General features: G+C 43.5%; 1 protein-coding gene across 1 annotated transcript in view; it reads right to left on the minus strand.

Annotated features, from left to right (window-relative positions):
• Positions 1–43: 43 nt before the first annotated feature.
• Positions 44–20,762, minus strand: part of RALGAPB (Ral GTPase activating protein non-catalytic subunit beta) — a 64,903-nt gene continuing 44,184 nt past the window's right edge. Inside the window, exons 20-30 of the mRNA XM_035893423.1 lie at positions 20,668–20,762; positions 18,878–19,030; positions 18,029–18,238; positions 16,890–17,048; positions 13,982–14,147; positions 11,128–11,250; positions 10,258–10,394; positions 8,985–9,093; positions 6,713–6,791; positions 6,001–6,149; positions 44–4,312 (exon numbers count right to left, since the gene is read on the minus strand). The exon at positions 20,668–20,762 is cut by the window's right edge and continues 27 nt beyond it. Of these exons, the coding sequence (XP_035749316.1) occupies positions 4,119–4,312; positions 6,001–6,149; positions 6,713–6,791; positions 8,985–9,093; positions 10,258–10,394; positions 11,128–11,250; positions 13,982–14,147; positions 16,890–17,048; positions 18,029–18,238; positions 18,878–19,030; positions 20,668–20,762 (1,574 nt within the window). The 3' untranslated portion in view covers positions 44–4,118. The remainder of the gene's footprint in view (positions 4,313–6,000; positions 6,150–6,712; positions 6,792–8,984; positions 9,094–10,257; positions 10,395–11,127; positions 11,251–13,981; positions 14,148–16,889; positions 17,049–18,028; positions 18,239–18,877; positions 19,031–20,667) is intronic.

A 20,762-nucleotide genomic window follows, 5' to 3' on the forward strand; every position in this document is an offset into this window, starting at 1 on the left:
CCTGGGAAACATCTCTACAGGCTGGTAACTGCAACCAAAGGCATTGGAAAAATATTAAAAATTGACAGCTGCAAAGTTGCTAGATAAGAATCTTTAAAATTTATTGGACTAATTGTGTTACATTCAGTATTTGAAGTGTTTCTCCTGGACAAAGAATTGGCATAAATACAAACAAGCCTTCATGTGCCTTCCCTAAACAAATAAGAGATAAAGTACTAGAGACAAGGGAACATAGTTCACATCTTCATATTTACATTTTGCCTTTACTTTACAACTTAGCGCCAGGAATATTTACAGGAAAATACAATAAGAACAAAAAGATCATGTCTTGGCAACATACGGTATTCGTACAAGGTGCGTGTGGTTTGAAGCACATGTTGGTACCCGGCATTCTCATTTCTAATGGCTCCTGCCAAGATCCATGTGGAAAAGGTCTGTGTTTGCCTTCAAAGACATCGCTCAACTATGCAATCCTTACATCACATAACGTTTGTCCGTCAGATTGAAATTTCGTCCTCTCGCCTTTCTGGGCATGCACAACCTTGCAGGAAAGAAATGCGGTCGCTTATGGAGAACCTGGCACATACAGCCAGCAGAGCAGCGAGGGGCTGCTCTTCCCTTATGGCCTCAGGTACGCGTTGCTACCCAGAGGCACCTCAGTTTCCACAGGCACCATTCCTCCCAGCTCCCATTTGCTGCAAGGTCGCAATGCCTTTATTTAAAAGTACCTTTAAGAAAAATGCTTTTCTTTTAAAAAGAGAAGCTTTATTAAGGTATTAAAATTTCTGTAACTTCAACACTGTATTTAACAAGGAGAGCGTGATTCCCCCTCTTTCTGCACTGTTAACAGGATGACATCATTTAAAGTAGAATTATCAACCCAAACGGAAAGGTCTTACTGAAGGACAAAGTCTCAGTTTAGTTACTCCATGACATTTGCACCTTGGCTTTTGCAGCACTGCATTACCTGCGGAGCCCACACCCACATCACGCCTCGCACAAAGCAAGCGGCTGATACCCATCCCCTCTGATGAGCAAGAACGCAAACCCCAGCCACACAAGTTGCCAAGTTGAAAACCCCATACCATGGTTTGATGATGAAAAATAAATATTCCAGATTCCTGACTAACATGTTCTTGCAATCACAACTGAAATAAATCTCATTTGTTTTAACCCTCTTGGGGAAAAAAGCTCAAGGCTGTACTCTGGGCCAGCTGCAGCCATCGGAGTGGGGCCACTGACTTTGGCAGGACAAAGATTTCATTCCCAAATGGGTGTTTTACGTTTGATTATGAAGCTGGAGCCCTCTCTGTGTGTGGGGGAAGGAGGGACGCTCCTTGCGGACACCTTCCACTGGCACAGGCCTGCCAGGGGCACTCACTGCTGCAACCAGCATCCCAACCAAGTGGGATGGCAACACACTTCTGTAACTGCAACGTTTTTATACTAAACTGGGACTTTCTGGAAGGTTCACCTTTCTGGATAGCAAAACTCAGCGCTCACAGCCAGAGCATGCTGCTAGCATGTGACATGTTACCCAGGTGGTTTCACAGCTCAAATGGGGCATGTCTGAAACGCCTGCTCCCCTGCCACTCCCCGGGATGAGTGGCAACAGCGTGCACAGCAAAAGCTACCTTCTCACAAGGCTTCTGAGAAGGTACAATGCTTTCACAGCAGTTACTGCTCAAGCGAGTGCCATACCTGTGTTTTAGATGAAGAAGGACATAGACCCAAGACTATTCCTCATCCAAGCATAGGCCTTCTTAAAGAGTAAATTTTCAGGCAGTCCATTTGGCTGCCTGGGCTTTGCAGAAAATATCCAGGGTTTCCCCAAATGCCCACGTCTTTACTGACTGTACCCGAATGCCTGAAAGAAGCATCTTTTGCAGCTCGTTACTATATAAACCAATGACTTTGCGTATTAACATACACTCAGCTATGGTATGTGGGTTTTGCTGTTATGTTACTGGATGTGCAGACATTTGGTTGCTCAGTATGTTTATTTGCTACACATGCACTGGTCATGCCTTTTAAATCAGTGGACTAAAGTGTGCTTGGCCATTAATTAGATCCAATAGGTACATATAAAATGTGGGTAAATTTAGCGTCTGTGCATTAAATTGATACTGGCAAGAGTTTGGCAGAGGAACGAAGGCGTCCCAGTTTCCCTTTACAGCTTTGCCAATACTCCCAAATGCTGCCTTGCAGCTCCCCCTGCCATTTCCCTCCTGGGCATCACGCAGGCGTGGGCCAGCCATCATGCTCACCGCTACAGTAGTTTTCTTTATGCAGTTTCCTTTTTCCACTTGTGATTCATCTGGATCAAAATCCAGAGCTCCTGAGTTAAGAGGCTGGAGGGCTTGTCCCCAGCAACAAGCACATGTCACCTAAACCCCCTCTGGTTGACATCCTGAGAGTCCTTTCATGCCTATTTTTAGGGCCTGCATTTCCATTAACTCTTTGTGAAAAGCCACATGAAAAGACAGAAGCAGGGTATATCCTTGGCAGGTTAAGCTGCAATGAAACAATTAAGACTGTCTCCAGTCAGAACCGTTGCAAAAAGTAACTCTGAAATATCAGAATTAAATGACTGACAGGTATTACTGCAACGCACATTAAAAAGCTGATAAAACCACTTTTGGAATAAGGTGGGGCTGTCCCCAGATTCCTGCTCCTGCTCTTACATCACCTACTTACTGGAAGGGAAAGGACACATGCAGCTGCCAATGATCGCGAACTGCATCTACCCGGGAGCGCCAGCGATGATTCATTACTGCAACACAAGTTAAGATTGCGCCGGGAGCCTGAGAGCGCTCCCGGGGCTGCCAGCGCCCGCTGCAGCTTTTGTTTTCCCTGTATGAAATCTGTAGTTGTAAACATCTTTTCCCAGCGCATCCTTCAAGCTCTGAACATGTGAAATCCAGTCTGATGATGAAAACTTCTTACCTAGGTGAAGGGGAGCTGCCGAGCATGAGAAAGCACAGGAGATTCAAAACAATTTTAAGTGACAGCTCCAAAGGGGCTTTCATGGAATGGCAAGTTAATAGGGGAAAAAGAAGAGTTCCTGAATTTTCTTTTCAAGCTGTTTTAGTCTGTTGAACAGGAGCTTCTGGAAAGCATTGTAGAAGCTGTGAAAACTGCTTATGCTATAAATATCAGGCAGGAGGCAGCCCCAGAATCTCAGATTTCAGTCCAATGGAAGGAAAGCGAGTGATGTTCACACTTTTTATGGAAATGGTGAGTAGGCGATTCAGACATTTCAAAATAAATTAAGTAGTTGCATAAAAAAAATTAAAAAGAAAAAAAATTGAGATACTAAAATTAAACGTTGCATTTTGCAACAGACCTGAAAGTCATAGCCTTGTTTTTATATAACCAACAGCTCCTATCTAGTAACAGCTTCTGTTGGAAAGTCAGGTAACTTCAGGCGGTGTTTGCTGTCAGCCTGACAGAGATCTCGTGTGCAGATGGACTCGCTCCCAGCCATGGAGGGAACTGTAAAGTATAGTGTCTTGGCTATGAACTTCATGACCCAATGTTTCCAAGCAATTTTCCTCCTCTTGCTTTTGGTACACAAATTGGTTACAAGCTGTGAAGGATCTTCTGTTGAGCTCTGATAGGGGGGCTGGAAGTGTCTTTTAAGCTCTTGCAGGGACAGTCAATGCTCCGGAACAGACTCTTCCCTCAAAGGTGAGATCCTGCTCCCTTCTCCTTCAACACATGGGTGCAAGCGAGATGTCTGAAGGCAGGTTTGTCTGGATTTTGGTTTCCATCCTTATTTGCAGAGATGGATTTGGTTTGATTGTTTTCCTCTCACAGAATGAGAAACTTACAGTTCCTAATTAGCCAGGAATAGATGATTGGGTGAAGCGACTATGTTGCTCACATCCAGGAAGACGGGAATAAAGTCATCTTTCGAGGGTAGGTGAGTTAAGTCAATATCCCAACCGCAGTGTTTTGGATTCATTTCTCATTCCTCCCACATGGTATCTGCTGACTTGTGCTAGAATATGATTTCCTGAATTCCAGAGGGCTGAGAAAATTTGTTGTTGTTGTTTAACTGTTTTCATTACTGTAGCCACCAAGCTCTGATCTAATTGTCCTGGAAGGATAACGACCTAGGGGTTGCAGTTCTTGAGCCCAACCTCCTGGAAAAGCGAGGTATAAAATTCTGGCTCCAGCTGCCTGTTCCGGTATTTATTGACAATGTCTGCTATTTTCTGTTTTCGGCGGACATGTGGGGGGTTGTATGAATCACTTTCCAGCCTCTTTCTCCGACAAATATTTATTACGGTCTGCCTCACTAAAAAACCTGGAAAAGAAACAACATTTGGATCAGGTTTAAACAAACTCAAGTCTGCACCCCTTCGCTGGCTTCACAACTGCAGACAATTTTGGGTTCTGTCTTATCTAGAAACCCAGGGGAGATGATCAGCACCACCAAGTGAAGAACTTTCCTCAGTGAGTAGTTGGTAGCGGACAACGAAGGTCTCCAGGCCTGTAAGGACATTCTAGCATGAAAAATGAGTAAAAAAGGGACCAAGTCAGCAGGACCCTAAGGTGGCTGGAGGAAGAAAATTTCTCTGCTTTGCCAGAGCCGAGCAACTGCCCACAACAGCAGCCTCAGGACGAAGAGGGGAAAGAATCCAGGGCAGCCAACATAAGAATCGCAGTCCTACAGCTCCCAGCAGTGCTGCATTAGAACATGCAGAGCTTGGGTGGGCCCTGAGGTCACACCAGGGGCACCCTTAGGATGAAAAAAGTACCCATCAGTACTTTTTTCCAGGAGGACTTGCAGAGCCTTAGACAGGGGATGAGGACAGACTTGACTGGCTGTGGCTGGAAACCATTTTCTCTTCCCTTGCTGCTGTGCTGCTGTTACTCCTTTAACTCACACCGCTGCATGTGGCAGGGAGGAGACAGCTGGGAGCCAAAGTTGTGATGTTTGGTCAAAGCTAGCAGTGGACTTAGTCCTATTTTATTGGGAAATGAAATTCATAGTGAAGTAAGAGTGCATTAACCCTGGCTGCATTAGAGTTTGCATTAACTGCTTCACAAGCACTGTCCTACAGGCAGAAACAGTGTCTTCCTTATTCAGAGGACTTGATTCCTGACTGCACAAAAACCGCATCACTGAACTTAAGAGACAAGAAATTTCGTTATATTAATAGTCCTGATGCAGCTGAAAAAACAGCCCAACTCTAGGAAAAGACACCTGACTTTTCCAGTACAAGCCATTGTCATCAACAGAATTCACAAGGGTTATCCAAAGGCCCGGTCTGGCTTCAATTTCACCATCACTGAATTAAGCAGGCAAAACCCACAGTGTCACTCCCAACAGACCCCTACGACATTAGTTTTATTGTTATGTACACCTATCCTAATGTGAGATTTCTGGTTAGTGAAGCTACAGTAGCACAGATACCAAGACAGATCCATCCAGGAAGGCAGGAAGAGGCAGACAGCACGCACAGACCCCTCTTAACACATGTCTGCATAGTAGGTTAAGTACTGTTACCGAACACAGTAGAAAATCCTCAATCGCTGTGGCTTTTAATCACTGTCCAGCTTCTAAGACAGAAGGAACAAACACATCATGGCCCAAAACTTCAGCAGTACCCTCTGGCAGTCAACCAGCACCAGCACTCTGGCTCTCCATGCTAAACATGAGGGTCACATTTCTGATCTCTCTTATGCAGTAACAGGCGTTTACCTTTTCCTTCCACCATTACTAGCTCCAATCCTTGCTTACCCCACCACAGCTGCAGTGGAGCCCTGCTCTGCTCTCAGCCCAGTGCTGACCACTTGCTCCCTCTGCTGTTCCTGCTGCCAGTTGCTGCACAATGCATGCTTTTATTTTGTTCTGCCATGTCCAATACTTTTTCCAATGCAACATTCCAGACCACATATTTTGCAGATATATCATTATTATTTAAAACAAACAAACAAAACAAAAAAAAAAAAACAAACCATGAGTGTTCCTAAAAACCTTTAGCTTACCAAGAGCTCTCCTACTGACTATCATTCCATCCACCAGTGGGATAACCATACTGAATTTCCCAGTTGCTCCTTGTAGTTTTATCCTGAATAAACCGGTGTTTAAAGGATGGATGAAGATCACAGGAACTTCCTTCTCAGGAATGGTAGATCTTAAGGGAAAAACCACAACTGTTAAATCAGTTTTATAGCACTGTTTCAATTAATCTATAGATGAAAAATGACCACTAAGTGTTAAAAGAATGTTAAAAAATATCTTGTGGCTCAACCGTTGGGACTCCTGTCTGCATCCTCTGGACTTCAGAAGAGTTATATCAGCTGGACCATTTCTACGATCTTCTGTCACCAGAGAATTTGAGAGTCCTGCAGACAGGGCTTTGAGCCTCACAACACGCACGCAGCATCAACTGCCTCAACAAGGGAATAAATTGGTAGGAAGGCCAATCACAGACTGAAGATAAAAACTACACACTTTTTGTTCCTTAATTTATGTTTAAACTGCAGGGATACAAGAAGCTCTTTTGTTTTTTCAACAACAACAAAAAAATCCACTGAGAAAACTCATCTCCTTTTTAATGTGACTGCCTAGAGTTTTTAGGGCTGCCTCTGAAAGCTGAAGAACACAAATAATCTCAGTCATAACTTCTTCTGAAGTGCAGCCTAAACTGTTGTCCCCAAGAATAAAGAAAAATAATGAAAATAAAAGCAGTCTTACCTTAGGGAATTGCTACTGTTGGCTGTGGTTTCCACACCAGTGCTAGTCTCAGACACCAGATCAGGGAGGGGGAAGTTTTCTGTAAGAAGAGCATGCACTGAATAAAGCTTACCTACCTCAGTTTGGGGTTTTTGTTTTGTTTCTGTACAAAGAAAGATTATCTATCATCAGACAAAACCATGCAGTCCTCAAGCATTTATACCATGGATGTCCTTGCACTACCAGCAATGCAAAGTCTGTGTTTGTTTTCAAGCTTAAGCACTCATGGAGTGCATAGGCACTCCTCAGCCATCCCGCACTCAGATTAGGTAACACATGTCCCAGACCCTAGATTCTCTCAATCCCAAAGGTCAAAATCTCTGGAGGAACAGTGAGGGCAGGATGGAGGTGAAGTACTTCAATCACAAAAAGAGCTTTAAAATTGTTATTCACCAGCATCTGCACCTATCCACAAGTAATCAGTCTCAGGAACAGTGTTGGGAATTTCAAACGATACCACTCTCACATCTACAGTTCCCTTGAGCCCTCCTCCAACAAATATGGTATTGTTCTTCAAATCCAAGCTCTGCAGATGCTCACCATAACCTGCAACTCCGCTGCCATGCACTGGGTAACAAGTGACTGCATAACAAAGGTGCAGGAGGAAGAAGTAAGAACTCTGATCCCTGGAAGCGAATGTGGCACTTCCCATCACCTTGTTTAGGGGCAGAAACTGAGAGAGATGTTGAGATGCATTCACAAAAGTACAGTTCAGACAGCAGGACAGTGCTGACACCTCTTCCAGCAGAAAGAATATAAGGCCCGAAAACACCTCTTGCCATCAGAACTGAGATGCTAGGAGTACACAAAGGCACGGGGGTGATAGTCTAGACTACAAAGCAACACTTTTTCTACTGTCCAGATTCAAAGATGTACCAGAAGCATAAGGCAAAAGCCAAGAACGTATGGAGCATAAGGCAAAGTCTCTAGGCTAGGAGCCATTTCCAGGAGTCCCTTCCCTCTCTCACCCCTACGCCCCCCAATCCAACTGCCACACTTACTGAGGCTCACAAACTCATTTCTTCAGCTTCAGGCCCCGAGCTTTGGGAGATTCCTACAGCTGCTGAAAGAAGCAGCCAAGCAGAAACATGCCTGCATAGCATAGTTGCTGCCTCTGCAGCAAGCTGGCTTTAGCTGCCACCCAAGAAAGAAGGGAGTCAGGAACACCAGTTCACGAACAGAAGCAGCTGAGTAAACGCCCTTTAGGCCAATGCCTGGATAAGGAAATGATGCTGCAGAACTTGATGTCCACCTCCTGATCCCAGTAAAGTTCTGAGGGGTGTGCTGTGGACAAGGTGATCTTGAGAATTTACCCCTACACTTTATAGGAAGCTTCCTGTTCATCACTCCCATTGTCTCGGTTGCTTTCCTCTGGCTTAATTAAGGTCCACCTTTGCTGCCAGACTGGGAACCAGGATTAAAAATAAAATAAAGTACCAGTTACTGGCTAGTGTTACAGACTCTGCTGGGCTAGGCCAGTACAGAGAGGCTCTCGCATAATGCTGAAGTCAGGCCATGGCTTAGAACCAGCACACAAGAAGCTCTTGGGGACACAGAACTCCTCAAGCCTAGTATCCAGCTACCTACCATTGTCCATGCCATGGTTCTAACAGGATGGGCAAAGCTGGGTCTCTCCCAGGTCAGCCAATACCCAGCGTCAGAGAGGAAACGCCAAACTAAGAAACATGAAGTTTTGTGAGGAGCAGGACCCTGCCTGAACAAAGGTGTAGAAAGGAAGCTGGACTGCATAGCATGAAATGGGCACCCTGAGCACAGAATGAACGAGCCCTCCTGCAAGAGAGAACACAACAGAAACTTTCAAAGGTACCATCAAACTAAGAAGGATGATGACCCCTTCAGCACAGAAGCAGCAGGTCTCAGGAGGCTTTAGGTTTTTTTTAAGGGAAGAACAACAGATCCACTCTGAGGAGACAGCAGCTGAGGGGAACCCAAAACCAGGGGTGCACACTTGCCTTGTGTGTTAAGCTTAAGAAGAAGGTGCATGACAGCATTTCACATGTACTGCCAGAGCTAGTAATCTCCAGACCTACATGCCACTGATTCACGTATAGCCCATGGACCACCACTCAAATATCAAAGAACTGGTTTAGAATCTTAGAAGTGTCACTTACAGACATTAAGACGGATTTGGCATTTTATAGATGAAAGGAACAGAGTTCCTTTGGTTCCCACCCTGTTGTTACTTTAGCAAACAATAAAAACTTCTACGCACCTATATCATCATAACGTTCCACCCAGACCACATACACTTTGGTTTCTGGTCCCATTGGTGGAATGGTCCGGCCCTGAGGCACCCTCTTGGATCTGGAAGTAGGACTGAGCTGTTTTGAACACAAGGGAAGAGTAGCATTCACAAACATCACAAGTCTAGCAAGGCATCCAACAAGCATTTCCATGGCTGCTCCTTAGTCTTTCAGATGTCAGGCAGGTACAACCTCTGCCAGCTATTGAGATGGGGCAGCTGCAGCAGAACTACCCACCGAGACACAGTGATCTGGGTCTCCACAAAATTTATATTCAAGATAAATTAATACATTCAATCTTAAAAAACTGGTTCAAGTTTTTCTTAATGTTCTCAAAGATCTTAAATCAGTACATAAATACACATTTGGAAGCAAATTCTATACAAGAGATACACAGTTGTAAATGCTTTTCTAACTTACAGCAGTTCATGGTTTTCTGCTTTGCTACCATACAAAAGCAACTCCACCTCTGATACTTCAGACACAACCAAGACGTGCTATTTGAAACTGGGTAGGTATGAAAAGTGCTCATGTCTGTCCATTCTGAATTTCCAAGCATGGATTCGAGTCTGAATTACTTTGTAAATACTGCGTAAGTACTCCTGCCTGCATTCCAAGATTTCAGTATGCAGAGTGTTACTACTTAGCATGGGCGGCCTTTCAGTACTTCCGATATGCGGAGCCCATACTAAAGACAGGGAAGATCTTTTTAGTAGGGACAGCTGTGACAGGACAAGGGTTAAAACCTGATGGTTTTAAACTGAAGCAGGGTAGGTTTAGACTGGATATATTCTGATATATTAGATTGGAAGAAATTCTTTACAATGAGGGTAGTGAAACACTGGAACAGGTTGCCCAGAGAGGTAGTAGAGGTCCCATCCCTGGAAACATTCAAGACCAGGTTGGACGGGGCTCTGAACAACCTGATCTAGTTAATGGTGTCCCTGCTAACTGCAGGGGGGTTGGACTAGATGACCTCTAGGGGTCCCTTCCAACCCAACATTCTACGATTCTATGTTTAAGTTTTATATTTCATTAATGTAATCTTGCAATCTCCCACCACAGGTGCAACTTCTGACAGGACCAAAGCAGGTATTAAAGATTAATGGCTGGGAACGAGTAGCTCCAAATGCTAGGAAACCAAGCCATATACTATCAAAAATGCTGTAGCAATGCCAATGGAAAAAAAAAACCAAAACAAAACAAAAAGCCAGCCATTTTTCAATGCAAGTTTTGCCTTACCCGCTGGGAGGGATTCAGATTGTCTGTGTGATTGGGGAAGAGTTCAAGTGTCAGAGATTGCTGCTTCAATATTCCTGGCAACAGATCCATGTTGGAGTCACTCTCTTGGTCAGAGACATTGCTTTCCAGTGAATCAGCTGTAAGCCAGAGCAAGAAAGGTGGGTTTTGTCTTTTCTTCTGCCAAAAAACTTAAGCTGTCATCATATGTAAGGTTTTCAAATTAAAACAAGTTTGTAAGGTTTTTGAAACTAAACATACATAGATTTACAGTCAAGTCAATACAGTACTCAAAAGCAGAAAGAGGATTCAGCAGTGGATAACTGCCAGTTATGCCAGAAACAGGCTGCAATTAAAGCACTCCCTACAGACTTCAAAAAGTCCCATTTACGTCCTGTGGAATACAGTCTCCTCCTTCCTATGGCTGTCATTTCCTCACAGCCCTTTTGTTCCCGGGAACTTTTGCATGCCAGTTTTAGTGTGCAAAAGATGTTGTGAAAGCTGTTGCTCATATGCTCCTCCATGTGCTGCAGGAGCACATCATCAAGATAAGAGGAAAAAAAAAAAAAAGCATCACCAGTTGATGGTGAACTGTATGTTCAACCTAATGCACACAGGGTAACAACAGCAACAGGGTAACTGTGCAAGCCTGCACATAGATTGAGGTGTCAACTGAGAAAAGGGGCACAGAACAGATACGTCCTTAGGAAGGAGTCTAAGGTTAGGATGTTGCAATTTAAACATCAGTAGCTTTCTGATGAGGATCTTGCTATAAACACTGCTAGTTAGCTTATTTAGGTTCTGCTTCTGAAAGCCCTCTAACAAAAAATGTTGGTTTGGTTTTTGTAAACAGCATGTACAAAGTGATCTTACTTAGGGACTCCACTGCTGATGGGACAACAAAAGCTATTTCTGTCAGGGCATCCGCATAGTACAGCACCTTCTTCTGCCCATTGAAGATACTTGCCCCAACATCTTCTGAAATAATTAGATCATCTGAAACGGACATAAAAGGAAAGTTTAGTCAAAAGGAAGTTCAGCCTCTTTATACACTGCCTCAGGAGAAAACCTTCAAAGGCAAGGTGCAATCAATGATGAAGAAATAGCACAATTCTCATTTTAAAATGAGAAGATTTCACAGTCGAATCTCATAGCTAACAATCATTCTCAGATAAACATTTTCTTCTCTTGAAGGACAAGGCATTTGGGGCTGGGAGATGATTTACTTTGAACATATTTCCATTGTACTGCATACCTTATTTCCCCCGGACTGAGTAGTCCGGCAAGAACATATGCCACAAGAATTTGTCTAATAGCTAACTATTCATCTATTCCCTTACTTCTAACCATTCCCTCTAACAGACATCATTCAGTTAGTCATTAAATTTCCAAATGATTTCAACATTTATAACTTCATTCTGATACTATTCTAGAATTCAAGCCAGTTTCTACAGACTCTCCTCTATGGCTTTTCTTCTATCTAAGAGAGTTAGGAAAAGGCCCTTTAATCAGGAGAGCTCCTTGTTCTCAGCCCCCATTTACTCCCCCATCACAGCTGGCCAGTACACCAGGCCTTCACAGTACAGAGAGAAACCAGTTCTTTGGTGGAGCTGTGCTGTAAGTAAATTACAACACACCCTCCCTACCTCTCCTTCCCCATACTGCCTCCAGAAAGACTAGCAAGGACTTTAAGCTGAATTACTTCTCGCATTCAGGTTACAGAAGGGTTCCTAGGATAGCTGCCACAGCAAAACCAGTGGAGCAGTGAAATTCAGAACACTGGCAGAGAGGCGGCCAGCAGCACACGCAGGAGCCTCCAAGCCATGCTTGACCATCGGGGAAGCGTTCCTGCATCACCAGTCCACAGCTCTCAGGGAGCAGCACCACAACCCAAAGCCAATTGTTTAAGAATTTCTTTGCTTTTCGGGGTGTGCAGGGAAACAAAACCAAGGCATATGGCTATGAATGTGTTTTAGTCACATCTCATTGGAAGGTATTCTAGAATCATAGAATCATTTGGTTGGAAAAGACCTTTAAGATCACCAAGTCCAACCGTTCCCCTAACCCTGCCATCCCACCACTAAACCCTGTCCCTAAGCACCTCATGTGACCGTCTTTTGAATACCCCCAGGGTATACTTGACCCTTTCCCTGGGCAGCCCCTTCTGGTGCCTGACAACCCTTTTGGGGAAGAAATTTTTCCCAGTGTCCAACCTAAACCTTCTCTGGTGCAACTTGAGGCGCAGCCGGACCAGCCTTTTCAATGCCTTTGTGTGGCCCACAGCAGACGGCTGAGGCTCTGAAGATCACCAAGAAAACATCCGACCCTTGGCATAGTGACCATGAATCAGATTACCTGGGATTCTGGTTAAGTTGTTCAAGGCAGAAACTAACCCGACCTCCAGTTCACCACCCTGGGATAGGAAATCACTACCCTGAGGATCATTTTGGTTGACAGAATGGGGAGAGAGGGGTGTATGACAAGCCTAGAGGAAGAGTTGCTCTAGTGGAAAAAAGCAGAGTAAATTAAGCAGGGCGGAAGAGCTGTGTGTGGGCTCCAACCACCAGGACCTACAAACAGCAGCTTGTTTTCATTGCTTCCTACCAAGCATGAATACAGAATCACAGAATCATAAGGGTTGGAAGGGACCTCAGGAGATCATCTAGTCCAACCCCCCTGCTAAAGCAGGCTCACCTAGAGCATGCTACACAGGACTTCATCCAGGCGGGCTTTGAATATCTCCAGAGAAGGAGACTCCACAACCTCCCTGGGCAGCCTGTTCCAGTGCTCTGCCACCCTCAGAGTGAAGAAGTTCTTCCTCATATTCAACTGAAACCTCTCGTGTTTCAGTTTGCATCCATTGCCCCTAGTCCTGTCGCTGGACACCACTGCAAACAGACTGCTTCCGTCCTCTTGACTTCCGCCCTTAAGATATTTGTATGCGTTGATGAGATCCCCTCTCAGTCTTCTCTTCTTCAGGCTGAACAAGCCCAACTCTCTCAGCCTTTCCTCGTAGGGGAGATGCTCCAGTCCCTTTATCATCCTAGTAGCTCTCCTCTGGACTCTTTCTAGGAGTTCCTCGTCTTTCTTGAACTGGGGAGCCCAGAACTGGACACAGTACTCCAGGTGGGGTCTCCCCAGGGCAGAGTAGAGGGGGAGGAGAACCTCCCTTGACCTGCTGGCCACACTCCTCTTAATACACCCCAGGATACCATTGGCCTTCTTGGCAACAAGGGCACATTGCTGGCTCATGGTCAGCTTATTGTCCACCAGGACTCCCAAGGCTAACTTGTTAGTCAACATCTCATTTGAATCTACTTACAGAACACTAAAAATCGTGCAGTATTTCAAGTCTATTTGTTGATATGCAGCACAACCTGTATCCAATTTCATCTGAATACTGGTTTTGGATAACATATTAAAGACTCATCAAATCTGCTAAAGATACAGCACAAGAGGTATTTCTTGATGAGGCTTCCCAACAACATACAAACATTAGTTTTGCTCACTGTGACTTGAAGCTTAATCTAACATTTACACATTCCTTTCTAGTAAACATCAGTATTTATCCAACCCCTACCCCCAACAACAAAAACAAACAACAAAAAACAGAAAACCAACAACAAAAAAACCCCAACCAAGTACTCAGGTAGGCATTCAGGAACAACTGTCTCCTAAAAGAGCCTAAACATTTTCATTTAATATTGTACCATTTACTGCGTCTTACCTTGCTCAGGTCCCTCTTCATCACTGTAGCTATTGATTGACCAGCTTGTTGAGACATGGCCAGTCCAGCCAGGGTGCTTCCCCACGTCAACAGACCAACCAAGAGACAGCAAGAACTCCAGGAAGTGTGGCTGAACAATTCTGGAAGACTCCATGTTCTTCAGGATCTGAAACAGCCAGCAGTACTGTGGTAGGTACAGGAGACTCCAGGAAGCAGCTCTCTTCCTCTCTGCTTTTTGACTAAAAATTTTGTGTTACCAATATGGTTTTGCCCAAATATTCAGCAAGTCTGGAATGCCAGACTTTCTACATGGACAGCACTCCCTTCTGCCCAGCATCCACCCATCCTGCTCAGCAACGGCCTAGTTGGCCAACTTGTCTTTCTGCCATCATTGCCAAAGCCTGTAAGATAAGTTAATCAAACTGCTAGAAATGGCAATTCTGAGACTTATCCACTCATTGAGGATAAACCACAGAACTTTCAGCACAGAATCTGCATTAGCACCAAACATAACACAACAGTTTTCTGAACAATTTTCCCTACTAAACAGAGATGAAATTTTAGGAGAAAGGTATTTTGTCTCTGCTCACCTGTGCATAACATACAGCAATTTAGAAAGGAGGCCTCACCACACATTAAATTGTGAAACAGATTTTGCAAAACAATTTTCAGCAGAACTTCAAACCTCAATCCTACTTCTTATAAAGATCTGGGATGTCTCCACATCTAAAGGCAATTTTTATCCCATTGTGACCAAGTGAAAGTTGAGACCTTAGAAACAAACGGCACGCAGGGAGACAGGGAGGATTTGTGATTTGGTCTACCAGAAACATTGGGATTTGTGGAACAGACAACGCTGTGCAACATGTTCATCCTTTCTGGTCCATGTGAGAATTTGTTTTGTGGCAGGAGCGTCTTTGATTTTGGTTTGTGCGGGGGCAGTAGACTGGGACACAGGCTCCAGCAGAGCGGAAACTGCAGGGAGAGGCACTGGAAGGAAAGCTTCCAGACAGGAGGCTCCTCATATCCACACGGTCCTGGCACCCCATCCTGATGCCTCGCACAATATTCAGCAGTGACTAGACACACTGCATTGAAATACTACTATTATTCTCATCACTGAGTACACTGAAGTCATAGCTGTGCTTCAGAATGAATCAAGGTAAATGCAGGTTAGAAGACAATTTCAGAAAATAGGCAAGCTCAGGCTTTATACAACTATATGGTTTTATATCTGAGCCCATTCAAAGAAGAACTTATAGTAAAGCAAGGACAAGGAGGTATTTTCCAAGGACATTTAATGATGTGAAGTATAATGATGTAAAAAGCATGCAGGCAGTTTCATTACCCTGTATAAATAAATGCCATGAGACCCTTCAACTGTAAAAGCCTACCAGCACAGAAGAATACTTGGGCCTAACGCAATAACCAGCAGGCTAGACGCTACTATTCTGGGCTGCACAGCATCAGATAAGCCACAACGGACACCACTCCTGTGAAAGGACTGTGGGTCACCTCTCAGAACAGAATGAAGTCCTGAGCTGAAGTGGCATGAACTCAGGCGCACAGAGACAGCTGAGCAGGCCCAGGCAGCCAGCCCTGCTCAAAGCAGGAACCACATCACAGCTTGGCTTTGATCCCCTCCTCTCTTGATTGTTAATATTGAAAACAAAACAGGACAGGAGTTAGTAAGAGGTCTTTGCAAAGCTGAGAGCAGTATCAGTATCTCACTCAGCTCAGGTCCACAGAGATGAGTATGTTATTAACTTGACTGCCAGCCTGAAAGGCTTTAGAATCACAGCAAGGTGTACAGGGATCTTGAAGCAGGAGTGGCATCTTTATACTGTGTCTAGGTATGTCCAGAATCTCACAAATATAAGGTTTTCTTAAATCTACATGGCAAAACCCATACTAACTGGGTTTTCAAGGGCCAGCAAGTTCTGCAGGACTAAGTAATCTCATCTGTCTAAATCCATAAGAGCGTATAAGCATCAGATAGGGAAAAAAGCATTCTGCTAGCTCATCAAGAGCACACTTCAGCTGGAAGGCAAACCTTGTATATCTTGTTTTGTAGCTGTCTTTGGACATGGAACAACTGTGTACTGGCTACTCTGAACTTCAACTTGAAAACCCATAAACAGCACGATCCCGGTTTTAAGAATTAGCATATTCCACAGACGGAGAAGGTGCACTGTCAACTGTACATTCACAGTAACACAAGGAGATGGCACAATAGTTTATTATGGAAGCCATACTTTTAGTCTTTACTATGAGAATTAGGAAAAATATGAGGAAGCAGTTCTATAGAAAGACCCTTTTCTAATGAGCCCATAAGCCATCTTAGTGAGTTGCTAGGTCACAGTCTAAAGAAGTCACGATTTAGATTTGCACAAATTAACCTGATTAACCCAATCACATTTGAATGTAAATAGTATAATGTAAAGAATTACAAAGCATTAATACTTTCTTAGTTTCAGAAAGTTTTTCATTCCTTTAACACGTTTTATGTTAGAATCAAACCAAACTACCTGGACATTGCTGGAACAAACTGCAACCTTCCCTGCAAGCTGAACCAACAAATCTGAAATGCATTTCTGATATGAATCTTTGAAGTCTACAAATGAGGACAATATGGACAGAACAGATATTAAAAATATTAATAGTATTTTAATACATATTCTATATATAAAAGATGTTACAACAGTCCAAAATGTAGGTAATGTACTTCAACCTACAGATGAAAAGGGTATGCAGTGACTTGTTACAGCTCACATTGTAAATAAACACAAAGCCCAGAAGCCCTGGTTTGGATACTGCACTCTAGCCATTAGCAGTGACGCTCTACTCACTTGAGGATTACTAGAAGCAAGACAATATAGGCTAGCCGGCACCCTACGCTCTCACTTACCTCCTGGCTTGTTTTCTGGCCTGCCTTCATGTAGAAAATGAAAACAGTATCAAAAGGACGACATGGTAGTAAATCCAAGTAGCCAAGGTCATCAAAAAACCCAGGAAGAGCAGAGTCAAGTGCAATCAGGTGAGGAGGTAGACGACTGTTAGCAGGTTCCTATCCAAGACAGAATTCAACAGCTTAAAAATCCATCTTTCCTAACTGAAAAGGTCTTTATGGCTTCAATAATGCATTAAAATATAAGAAGACAATTTCCCTTTTCTCCGAAGAGCAAAATCATACAGAAGTTTCTGATGCAATGTAATCGTATTACTGTAAATGAGTAACAAAAAGCATAACAGTTTGACAATTCATTGCATTCTATCCTCCTCACTAAATAAAAAATACATTTTGCCAGCAAAACGGACATAACATTTTCTCAAAAAGGATGCTCACTACCACAACAAAAGCAGCAGATATGTTCAAAATATCACAGCTATAGTCATGCGTGCAGTTTCATATTTATTAACTTGTATACCAATAATATGTAAAATGTTAAGCACTTTTAGACATAATTTTTGCAAAAGCTCCATTGTCTACTTTTGCTGACTGTTTTCTGAAAGGAAATGCAACAAATAAGAGGGAGAATCCACAGTTAAGAGGCAGAATTTCAAACTAAGAATATGAATAATCTCTGTAAATTGTTGTCCCTTTAACTTTAAAAAGAAAGCTCTACAACCTGTATTTATTCCTAAGTGTTTACATACAATTAAACCACTTCAGCACAATCATTTCCAGAGCAGAACTTCTAAGGCAGTCATATTTCAGAAACTCTTAAAGTACCATCCCGAAGCCTAATTCAAGCTGAGGGAACGATTTCAAGTATGAACTCGTGAATGTCATAGCTTATGTACCCACTGCAGAAAATAAAGATACAGCCACCTATTCAGAGTATGTTCAGCTTGAGGATGGCGATTCACAACCCTGCGCTCGCTCCTGGAAGACTGGAATCCATCACTTTGATTAGACTACCACTTAACAGTAGTTGGAATTACACAGAAGATCTTCCACTAACAAAACTCGGTTTTCTTCTTTTGCCAAGCCAGACCACATGGGTACTGAGAGCATTTGCACAACTCTAAGAAGTATCAGGTCACCTTCAATGCCTCTAGTGAGAGAAACCCGAAGTGAGAGAGGAACAGGCGTGCGGTCTGGAACTCCTGTGCTGGTGGTGGGGGCTTACACTCCGTGATCGGATCAGGAAAGCTCTTCTTCTGCCACTCCTCTTCACTTTTCTGATCTATGGAAGTCTCAAAAATAATCTGCTGGGCCATGCCATTCCTCAGCTTCTCGTGTCGCTCTTCGAGCTGAAAAACATTGAGTGAAATGCTGATTCCACCAAGATTGCTAAGATCTGCCAAGAAAACAGCTCCATCATTTAGGAAAGCTGTAAGTCAGATACAGCAGCAGCTGCACCTCCAGTAGGAGGATGTTTATTAAAGCACTATCAACAAGACCCTGCAAGCTTACAGAGTGACTGTCTAAACACCCTGTTTGCATGGGAGAGCTGTTGCAAATTTATGTATCCAGTATCAGCTACAGCTTCTCCCTTTTAAGCAAACAGAAGCTGAAACACATTTGGCACTGTGAAACTTCAAAATATTTTTGAGACATGCAATCCCCTCCTCCCCCAGGAGGTCTTAAAAAAATCCCCTTTCATCTCCCTAAAAGAAGCATGGCTTCCTAGCAATACTGGGATATTAGGCTCCATAAATCATGTTGAGCAGTGCCTCCCCAAGACACATCCAAGGCATTGTCATCTTCTCGGAGAGGCACACAGATTTCATTAGCTTGCAGAGGTTATTATTCCATTAATATGAAATTAGTCAAGCTAAAGAGTAGAACTATTCACAGTAAGACATTAGTGTACGATTCATGAACAGACAAAATCCCAAGAACAAAATTAAGTCATAGACTTACTTACTTACTCAACAAGAGTTACTTACTTCCTCATTCACAATTTCGTGTAAGTCAGGAATGCTCAAATCAGCTTTCACAAATGGGATCTTGTCCACTTCTTCAGGAAAAGGGCGGTGCTTCACACTGTATTTCAATCCAACATCATTTTTAGGAGCTGGTCGAGGTTCTGGTACAAAAGTCTGACAGAAAAGGGGGACAGTTTTTACATTCGCGGCACGGTGCCACTAGACAATACTTTATTGCAGTAGATGGAAAATGTTCCCTCTCCCCTCACAACCAGAAGTACACTAACCCATTACCAAGAGGAATCATTAAAAACATTCAGTAGGTACTTCAAACTGATAGAGTTGTATTAAGAGTGTGGCTGCAACTTTTCAGACAGACAGTTCTGCTCATTTTGGTCATTGCACTCCTGGACCTTACGAACCCTCTTTACCACCTAACCTCTAAGCAGTTTCAAGTCCCAATAAAAATTGCAAGCTTACAGGGCAACATCTTATTTTCAGCCCATTCTAACCATATTGAGCAAAAGCTACCAATTGTTAGAGACATCTCCCTGTTAACCCTACTGCCTACAATGATCACAACAAGCCAAGCTGAGAAGACCTGGAAGAGAACAGCAGCAAAGCTGCGGGTCAGGAGTGAGATGCACTGCCAGGATATCTTGCATAACGTGCTATAATACAATTTTGACATTGTTACTGTGTTTTGTTCTAAACTGTTAGTATGCAATTCAAAGCTTGATGTTACCAATAAAAGCAACAAAAGATCTAGGTGCAGGTGTGCAGGTACAGGAGGTCTGAGCAAGCAAGACCTTTAATTACATCTTGAGCGCTGCTTTATGAATTTATTTACTACCAGTTACACTTCAAAAGGGCAAAACTGTTAATGTCACAGGATGCCTTTAAGTTGGAAAAGTTCCCTTAAAACTGGTAAGGAGGTCAGCAGCCAGGCCTTGACTTCTCCTGTGGTGTGGGAGGTGGCACACTTGGACCACCACCATTTAGCGAAAGGGCTCAGCTTCAGCGACAGCCCAGCTCCGAAGGCACTACACAGAGGGTCTTCCCAAAGGCTGCTTTGCAGAGACCAGATTCATCTAAACGTGAACATGACAGCTGAGACTGACAAGCCCTCAACTCAGCTACATTATTATTTCCTTTATTTTACTGAGGGGAACGTGAAGAATTCGAAAATTGGGAGAAGTTTGCAAACAGACAGAAATTTTGGTAGGACATGCTCCAGACAACTGCAATAAGATTGTTCTGTAAAATGAGATTGGGGTATTTCTCCTCCACTATTGCTCTCCAGAGCCGTTCCAGTGTTCAGCTAGACAACTTTTTTTTTTTTCCACAGCAGGTTTACAGCCATCTTTGCAACATTGGGATTTGTAGCTTGAACAGCTCTTCCCTCTGCAGCATCTCATCCTACACCTCCAGACTTCACTCCCTCTGCTGCAAGGGTTTTGCCTGACATCCTAAAATCATCACCAACTCTCATGCCTACACACCAAATACACTGTCCATTGCCCAATCGCCTCAGAAGATGCTTTCAGGAAAAAAAAAAAAAAAAAAAAAAAAAAAGAGAATGCCCCTCCCCTTAAACAAGTCTAGAAGGCAACAGCACTTTCACCGCCTGTATTTAATATTAATCATAAGTCGTAAAGAGTCACCAGAGATGTGTCACATTACCTACAGCTAAAGGCCCCGTGGCTCAGCCTTAATGTATAATCACCAGCTCTGTGGGGCTGTCTCACATTAGTGGAATTTCTGCTGAACACCTCTAAGTTAAAGATTTCTTTACGGGCTTTGATAGAGACCTTTTGATTTGCTTTAGCTCCTCTTGGTAAAAGACAGAGTTGCTGGGCCCATGCAAATCTTCCAGATGTCCCACGGATCAAAACCGTGACAGAGG

The sequence above is a fragment of the Egretta garzetta genome, unplaced genomic scaffold (genome assembly GCF_000687185.1).
Source record: "Egretta garzetta isolate BGI_Z169 unplaced genomic scaffold, ASM68718v1 scaffold440, whole genome shotgun sequence".
In the NCBI taxonomy this organism is placed as follows: Eukaryota; Metazoa; Chordata; class Aves; order Pelecaniformes; family Ardeidae; genus Egretta; species Egretta garzetta.